Source organism: Triticum aestivum, chromosome 2B (assembly GCF_018294505.1).
Source record: "Triticum aestivum cultivar Chinese Spring chromosome 2B, IWGSC CS RefSeq v2.1, whole genome shotgun sequence".
Classification (NCBI taxonomy): domain Eukaryota; kingdom Viridiplantae; phylum Streptophyta; class Magnoliopsida; order Poales; family Poaceae; genus Triticum; species Triticum aestivum.
The window spans coordinates 628,585,690-628,594,502 of NC_057798.1; the positions used below are offsets into that span (position 1 = coordinate 628,585,690).

Consider the following 8,813-nt stretch of genomic DNA (forward strand, 5'->3'; position numbering starts at 1 on the left):
GCCAGACCAGGTACGCTTCTCTGTTTCTCTCTGCCAGGTAAGGCTGGTCATAGTGGGGAGTAACTTAGACTAGTGTCATAAACTAGTCTAAGTTACTACCTTCATAATGCAAAGTAACATAATAGTAGTATCATGTATGGCTTCATTTATTAACTTGTAGACTCATCTTGTTTCGGGATGCGTTATGTTACAGTAACATATCATGTTACCACCTCTCATTAACTACTTGCCATGTAAGCACAATTTTTTGAAATGCGCTATGTTATTACCTAAGTTACTCCCACTATGACTAGCCTAATGGAGAGTGCTACGTACAGGTGGATCTCCCTTCCGCTCCTGCAGGTCGTGCCTTCACCATGGCGAAGGAGAGGCAGGGGAAACCGTCGCGTCACACGAACAGCGCCGCGGTGCGCGGCACGCACGGCGACTGGAGGAGCTAGCGGCAAACCGAGGTAGGAGTACGTACAGATGGATGGTGGTTCAGCCACGCACTGGGAAAGGTGACTTGGTCGCTGGCGCCTGGGTACTAGCGCCTCCCGGGTTTCGCCGATCACCAAACAGCGGAGAGGTGCTGGCACCACCTCTATACGCGTAGGGAGGCGAGCCAATCAACTCGGCGGTCAGTCGGCTTACTTTACCACTGGCCCCTGTCCCTGTTGCCTGCTGCTCAGTGCGCGGAATGGCAAAAGACATAAATTTAACATCAGAGTGAAACTATTTTACAAACTAAACTGTTTTGAAATGTATTTCACCCAGCTACCCCTAATATGCAGCGCCTGGCAGCAAAGCGTTGCACTCTACTATGGAGCACCTAACACTCAAGCGTCACATCTATGCAGCGCCCGACTGCTAGGCGTTGCACTACACTGTGCAGCGCTAGCTGTAAAGAGCAGCACAGTTTAGTGCAGCGCCTAGCTATCAGGCTCTGCATAAAAGGGTCTGCAAAGTGTGAGTGTGAGTAGCATGACTGGTCCAACGCTAGCAAGAATTCTTTTCAGAACATGGCCCTACGGGGGCGATCCATCTTGGCCACGGTGCCCTTGGAGAGCGGGAGCACCGACATTGCCATGAGCGGGGATCGTAGAGAGCACATCAGAAGTGAGTGTCAAACCCCCCCCCCCCCCCCCCCCCCGCCCGGTCGAGGGAACACATGCACTACCTGGGATGCATCGCTCAATCTTCATAGGCAAGAAGTCCAGGGCGATAGCGGGCAACTTCGCATACGGATGTATATAGACATATTTTAGAGTGTAGATTTATTCATTTTGCTTTGTATATAGTCGTTTGTTGAAATCTCCAAAAAAACAAATATTTAAGAATGGGGAACAAGAAGCATATTTTTCACATGCCCGTTTTTTCTCGGATAGCTGCCAAAAATCGATAATCGATTTTTATTTTCATATATTTTTCACTACTAGCCATGAATGAATGGCCTTTGGAGCGTGAGTGTGAGTTGGGTAGCATGACTGGTCCAACGCTAGCAGGAATTCCCAGGCGTGATGGGAGGGCTACGGCGTGAACCTTGGCATGAGGATCCTCTACCGTTCGGCAGCCTGCCGTTTTATCACTGACATGTGGGCCTGTGGAAAACCTGGCCCACATGTCAGCGGCCCAACGTCACTTAGCGCATGGCAGAGGAGCCGTGTCCGTGAACCTTGGTGCAAGCTCACGCCATACCGTAGTCTTCTCCACTCAGGGAGTCTTGCATGCAGCGACCGCGACACCACGGAAAAGCCAATAACCGGGTCAAGCACCGGTGTGCTCGATCCGTTTCACAAGCGGTTACTTTTTCCTGTACCGTCGAAACATTTTTTTTAGGATGTCGTTGAATCATTCTACCGGTTGGAATACAGCAGCGACAGCGGCTCATGTTTAAATCCAAATGAAGAAGTTCATATTTTTGCCGTACCATATTTTGTTTTTCGAGCTACGCATAGCGTAGGAGTATGGCTTGAGAGCATCCATAGTGTGATGTTTTGCTGCCTCTAAGGCAGCCTCTAAGGCCATAGAGGCAGACGCTATACAATGTGAGAACAGCCTTTAAGCCAAATTTGCTTAGCATCGATGCTATGCTTGAAGGCAGCCTTCAACTCTGTTCATGCAATAAAATAATTCACTGGCCCTACATGTCATAGAAGAAGAGTATGCATGTGTCATGTCAAGAGGATGAAAGGGAGCCCCTTGGTAATCAATATATTATACATAGTGGAAACACTTTAGAGGCTGGTAACATTTGCTATACACTGCGGAATTTTGAGCTGACTCTAACAGCAGAACGTGGGTCCCGGCTTGGAGGCAAGCCAGGCTCTAAACGCTGTGGATGCCCTCAGAAGCAGTTTTGAAGAGGAGGATCGATCATGAAAATCGCAGGCGTCCAACCATGATTCGATCCGCTGGGCCATGCCGTGTAGCCACGCACGTGAGACAGCCCCGCCTCGTCCGGCCGACCCCACGTCTCCCTCAATCTCTCCCCGACCCGCTACCGCCACACGGAGGAGCACACGCGTGCGGCTGGGGCAAGGGAGGACCCACGTGTCATCCCTTGTTCCCTCCAGGTTCCACCAGCTGCCAGGTGGACCAAGCAGTTCACCCGCGTGATCCGCCTCGGCCGGCGCGCCCCCGCAGCTTCTTTCTTTCCCCAGGCAAGCGAGGTCGGTACAGCGGCGATTAGCAATAGCTAGCCAATTAACTAAGAGTAAATCAAGATTAAGCGTGCGTTAACTATCGTGCTAATTCAAGCACAGGTTAGTCAATAGCGCCCACGCCACCCAAGTCAGTGGCCACTGGCCTGACCATGATGCGATGCGAATCCAAACATAGGACGGAGAGGGACGGGCGCCACGTGGGCGAGGGCGGCGGCCCATGCCGTAACCACCCACCGCCAAGCGTGGAGAGCAGCTCCTGCAGAATCGGCTGCAGTTGCAGAGGCCTCCCAACTGTTGAGAGAGATCCGAGCTCCAATGCAACAAATTCAGCTCCCAAAAAAATCTGACTTGAAAGTGAAAAGCTACACAGATCCTGTACAGTGTACAACAACAACGCAGTAGGTAATCTTCATGGCTAGCTCTGTATCGCGATTGAAAGCAAACATTCGGAGACACTTTATTTGTTGCCGAGACGGTCATTTGGTGAGCAGGATTCAATGCAATGCAATTTGTTTTGTGCCGGACGGCGGTGGGGGGCCGACCGCACGGCACAGTAGGGGGGATGGGAATGTGGTGGGAAGCGAGCAAGACGTGGGCTGGGCTACAGGGGGAGGAAAGTACAGCGGCCCTTTTTGCTGCTCCAGGCAGCAGGAGAAATGCAGGCAGGTGGTGGTGTTGGTGGTGGGCAGGAGCACAAGAGCAGAGCAGAGAAAGGAGGCGATCACCGATCGACCCAACAACGCTCTGGCCGATCCTGCATTGTTGTTGCTATTTTGTTGCTTATGGCTTTTACTACTGCCTGCCTGCTAGCGAGTAATGAGTGCGACGATGCATCATCGGTTGCTTGGCGAAGCCAAGTCCCATGCCATGCTATGCGATGGACAGTTGGAACAAGAACAGCTGGAGACTGCAACAGACAGCAACAGTTTAGCTAAATTTTGCCCTATTTTCTTGCTAGGCTACCAAGATCAAGCAAGCCAAAGAAAACAATAACTAGTAGTAGCTGGCTCAGTTTGTTGGCCCGATCTACTCTGTTCCATAGCTTGAAACAAACAAAAAGACACACCGGAGCTGAGGGAGAAGAGAACTACAGCAGGAAAAATAACTACCCACCCGAGCAAGAGCATAGACAGACAGATGTCTCTCTTTTTCTTAACCCTTTTCTTTACCTTTTTGGCTTACTGCCTAAGCACCATCTTTCTTGCCAGCAATCACAAGCCCGAATCATCTATCTCCACTGGAACCAACCAACCAACCGACCGAAAGGAAAAGCACGCCGGATTGCTTGCTTGCTTCGTCGCTCTGCTCTGCTTGCTTTCAGTGGCCTGGCCTTGCGGAGAGGAAGGGATCTGACACGGCGGAGACCTCCAGGTCCTCGAAGGGCGCCGGGAGGTTGAGATCAATGAGGCCCAGGCTTTTCATCGCGGCGGCGGGATGATCGGCGCCAGGCGCGGCCACGGCGGCGGCGCCTGGGCAGAGCTGGGACCGCTTGTGGCCCCCGAGGGCCTGGCCTGACGCGAACACGCGGAAGCAACAGGGGCACTCGTGCGGATGCGGCTTCGTGCCCTCCTCGCATTCCAGCAATGGCTGCAGGTGGGTGGAAGCAGGAGGAGGCGGCGGCGGGTTGAGCGGGGGCGCGCAGCAGCCGCCCCTGCCGCCGCGGACGTGGCTGGCGCGGTGCCCGCCCAGCGCCTGGTACGATCGGAACACCTTCTTGCACGCGGGGCACTGGAACCGCGTCCGCTTCTGCTCGGCCGCCCGGGGCTCGACCTCTCCGCCGCCGTCGCTTCCGTCGTCGGAGTCGGCGGCGCGGTAGGAGGACGGCTGCCACGCCGCCGCGGGCCAGGAGTCGCGGGAGAGCATCATGAGGGACAGCGCGACGTCCTCCTCCGGCGTGGCGGCGTCGGACACGGAGCTCACCGGCTCCGCGTCGCGCGATCCGCCATGCACGCGCTTGGCGTCCGGCGACTGCGAGGGGTAGTCCGCCTCGCTCTCGCGATCTGAGAAGTCGGACTCGGCGAGGCGCACCCTCCGCTTGGGCTTGCCGCGGAGCACGTAGGCCTGGATGGGCATCATCCTGGCGTCGGCGGCGGCGTCGTCGTCCCCGGCCGCGACGGAGGTGGAGGCGGAGGAGGCCGATGAGATCTGCGACCTGGCGACCTTGATGGAGTGGGAGCGCATATGGCCGGCGAGGGCGCGGGGGCTGGCGAAGCGGCGGCAGCAGAGCTTGCATGTGTTCTTGGCCATGGCGAGAGAGGGAGAGAGAGACCGAGAGAGCTCCGCTGGGTGGAGAGATAGCTAAAAATACAAGCTTTTGGAGGAAGGAAACGGAGTGTGCGAGAGAGTAGGAGGGCCAGGAGGAGCCGCCTCCGTGGGGGTCGTCTGGGGAAGTTGGAATATGGCGGAACTGCCAAGCTTCCGCCTTTTATTCCATTCTTTTCCTTTTGCCCCCTCTCTTTTCTGGACGGCTCCCCGCATTCTCGACTTATTATGCCATCGGTATCTGCTCTGTAGTAGAAATCATTTTTTTTTGCCGAGTTATTGTTCTGAATTAATGGTAGATTGTACTGTATATTAGCAGTACGAAAGAAATGTACTGAATCTAATGTCCTGCTGGCACACCGCGTGTGGTCCATGGCTCATTGTTTAGCATAGTTGCACTGCAAAGAATTACTTAGGGCATGTACAATGGTGCTATCTTAGAAGTGCCACGTAGGATAAATGGTGAGGTGGAGGAGAGAGAACTCATAAGAAAAGGCTTGTCTTCTCTTATTTAAGATAAGACAAGAGATGATCTCTTAGCACAATTTGTCTCACCATATTTTAAGGAATAACTAGTTATTGAAGATAAGGCTAAGATATAACCCATTGTAGACATATTTTTTTGTCATCTCTAAATTACATGCAAGACTTAAGATAAGACTGTCCTATCAACCATTGTACATGCCCTTACTCTTTTGTAGCAAGAGGAATCAAGCCATTATTTGTTACCATACTTGAACGATTTTGCATAAGTTGTGCTTGATAACTTTCCATGTGAGACAGTATGTGCCTACTGTCAGCGCGAGAATACCGGGCATTATTACTCTATATATACTATGGAAGATGTCTATTACTATTAGCATCAGCACATGGCTGTCAATTCTTCCTTTTTATGGGACTTGCGCAATATGACCAATGCTTTCCTTGTGAGGCCGCAACCCGGGCCATATTCCCATCCATCCAAATCAAGGGTGACGATGCTCCCTTGCTTCCGTCCTCCACCTTGTAGACTTGCTCCGGTGGTGCAGGCGCTCGGGGAGTTGAGTAGGGTAGATAAAGGGCTGGGAATGGGGCGATGGGGACAAAGAGTTGGTGACAAGAAGGAGAGCAAACAGCAAAATGCATGCATTGGCATTGCAAGGTGGAGTGCGGCTCGGGGCATTGGTGATAAGTGGCAAATTAATCAGCGGTGGGGATCTAAATCCGTTGCTAATGGCACGCAAGGATCACTTACAGTGCACCACAGCTTTCACAACTTTCCCATTAATTAAATTATTATTTGTGATTACCCCGGAGCCGGAGGTGGTGGGAGCCAGAGATCTCGGTGTACGGTTCAGGCGACGATCAGCAAGCAGCACGTCGTAGTACTAAGCTGTCGCCGTATCAGACTCGCTCGAAACCCATGACACGTCCATCAGATCAATGTCCCGGCCGGTAACTCCTGCCCCCACGTTGAAAGCTGAAGCTACTTTTCGCCATCTCGTATGGAGGCATGGATCGAATCTCCCGTCGATTTCTACCACGGCGGTGCGTGTACTTCCCCCCTCGTAAAAAGTTACAAAATCCAGCAGCGTGCGGGCGAGAGAGCAGAGCATCTGTACGCTGTGCGACTAGCGAGAACGGGAAGCGGCTCCCCTGACGTACGTTGCCTGCAGTTGTGGCACTGCCATGTGGGCCTGTTTTTCAATGAGCCCACCTGTCACTGATGGAACGGCACCCTGCCGAACGGCAGAGGAGCCTCGTTTCTCTCCTCTTCTCTTCTCCGGGTGGCTATTATTACGGGTCGGTTTAGTAGCACAGGGTGATTAACCCAACTAAAAACACCAGCAGTACCTATCCATCCATCTACTACTCATCCTCCAAAGTTATGCGGGTGCTGCTACTAACCACCACTACGATCTACTTCCTCCGTCCGGAAATACTTGTCATTAAAATGGATGTATTTAGATGTATTTTAGTTCTAGATACATTCATTTTCATCAATTTTGATGACAAGTATTTCCGGACGGAGGGAGTACTTGTACTAATATCATCCGGTCCGGCAGTATTGCCGCTCAAGCCAAGCTAGCGTTGCTGCTTTTGCTATACCTATCGACTATTCGTGTCGCGCTGCCACTGGTGCGTCATATACTTCCGTGGATGTGGCCGTGTATGGATAATGTTGTACTGGAGTATTCTGTTTGTAGTATATTGATTCGGCAGGCAATTTACAATATACTCCTTGGTATAGTACGAGTAGCGCTGGTGGTGCGTGCCACAAGTCAAGCAGGCGGCTCTGGCCTTGAATACAAGGCAGCTGGGCTAGGCGAGTGAGTGAGATGATAGTCATCATAGTACTACTAGGCCAGCAGCGTGTTGTTTTCTCCCCTCGCTTCTGCTCGTACTCTAGTGGTGGCAACTGCTACTTTTTCCTGTCATTTTCCTGGCGTCCTTCTACTTCTCCGGATACCCATTCATCACACGAGAATCGTCGTAATCTCGAGTGACGAGTGGGTCGTGGCAACCGCAGTGCTTTCTTTTTCTTCTTCTTTTCAAGTTGAAGTAGAAAGAAACATGTGCAAGTGGAAACAGCTAGCTACCCCAGGTAGCAGCATGCATGGCTAGATATGAATGGACAATGGAGTGGTGACTTCTGTTGAGATGGGCATCGCCTATGCTGCCGTGAAAAGCGACGTCATTCCAAGTTTAGGGCGTTGCAACTGTCAGAGGGACGCAAACGAATCGCCGAGAATTAAGCTAAAGCATCTCAAGGCCCCGTTGCTGAGCATCTGGTGCACTAGATCTAATGAGCTCACGGTTTCAGAGCATCTACAGCCGGGGGGCCTCAAGTACGCCTCAAACGAAAGACAGTTCCGAACTACTTAAACACCATTCTAAGACGTCCGGACTGTCCGGTGCTTCTCATATCCAGCTTAAATATGGGGTGATCTGGGCGCGTCCGGACGTGTCCGCCACATCAGCCCTGCCCACTCAGACCCTATATATCCCCTCTAATGAACCCTAGACTTCACTCCACTACATCCTCTTCGTCCTTCCCTCTTCCCAATCCGCCCTCTCCTCTTCCAAACCGATCCATGGTGGACGACCAGAGCGGCTCCGGCTCCAATGGTGGCGAGAGTGACGTCGATGCGGTCGCTCTCCGCATTGCTTTGCATCGCTCCCGTCTAGATCAGGGCGGCAACAGCGGAGGTAGTGATGAGGATATAGACCTAGGGTAGAGTCATAGGCCTGACCAACATACCCTACCCAAGGTCACTACCCTAGACGCAAAGAACTTCAAGAGACAACAGGGAGTACCCAACGAAGACGTCGAGTGCACTCCACTCGACGAATCATATCACTCGGGTATTCCTCCTTCCCGAAGATCACTCGACCATACAAGAAACCACTCGACCTATGAAGACCAGGAGTCTGACGGAACTGCAACGGTCAAACATTCACTCCGTAGTCTTCATGGGCATTAATGACACTTATGGCTGGCGTTATCAGTAACGTCCCTCCTTTATGTACATTGAACCCTCTATAACAGGGGATGGCTGGGGTCCTGGCGCACTTTATATAAGCCACCCCCTCCTCTGGCACAAGGGTTCGCACCCCCTGTAACACACACGCATATACTGAAATTCAGTCGACCGCCTCCGGGCACCGAGACGCAGGGCTTTTACCTCCTCCGAGAGGGGCCTGAACTCGTAAACACTTGCGTACAACCTCACCGTAGCTAGGACCTTGCCTCCTCCTACGTACTCCATACTCTTACTGTCAGTCTTAGTACCACGACAGTTGACGCCCACCGTGGGGCAAAGCGTCTTAGCGACTTCCGGCGAGGTTGCATTTTCTTCAGTCTTCATCAACATGGTTTTTGGCGGCAGTTTGATCATGGGCCACGAGTTCCGACTCGGGGCGCTC

The 8,813-nt window shown here is 52.5% G+C and overlaps 1 protein-coding gene across 1 annotated transcript; it reads right to left on the reverse strand.

The window, feature by feature from the left end:
- Positions 1–3,560: 3,560 nt before the first annotated feature.
- Positions 3,561–5,050, reverse strand: LOC123041809 (zinc finger protein ZAT1-like). Its single transcript, XM_044464371.1, has one exon. The coding sequence runs from the start codon at positions 4,890–4,892 to the stop codon at positions 3,963–3,965; it is 930 nt and encodes a 309-aa protein (XP_044320306.1). The 5' UTR covers positions 4,893–5,050; the 3' UTR covers positions 3,561–3,962.
- Positions 5,051–8,813: the final 3,763 nt, after the last annotated feature.

Excerpts from the sequence above, each read along its gene's own strand:
- LOC123041809 (XM_044464371.1), bottom strand. The coding sequence starts at position 4,892 with ATGGCCAAGAACACATGCAAGCTCTGCTGCCGCCGCTTCGCCAGCCCC.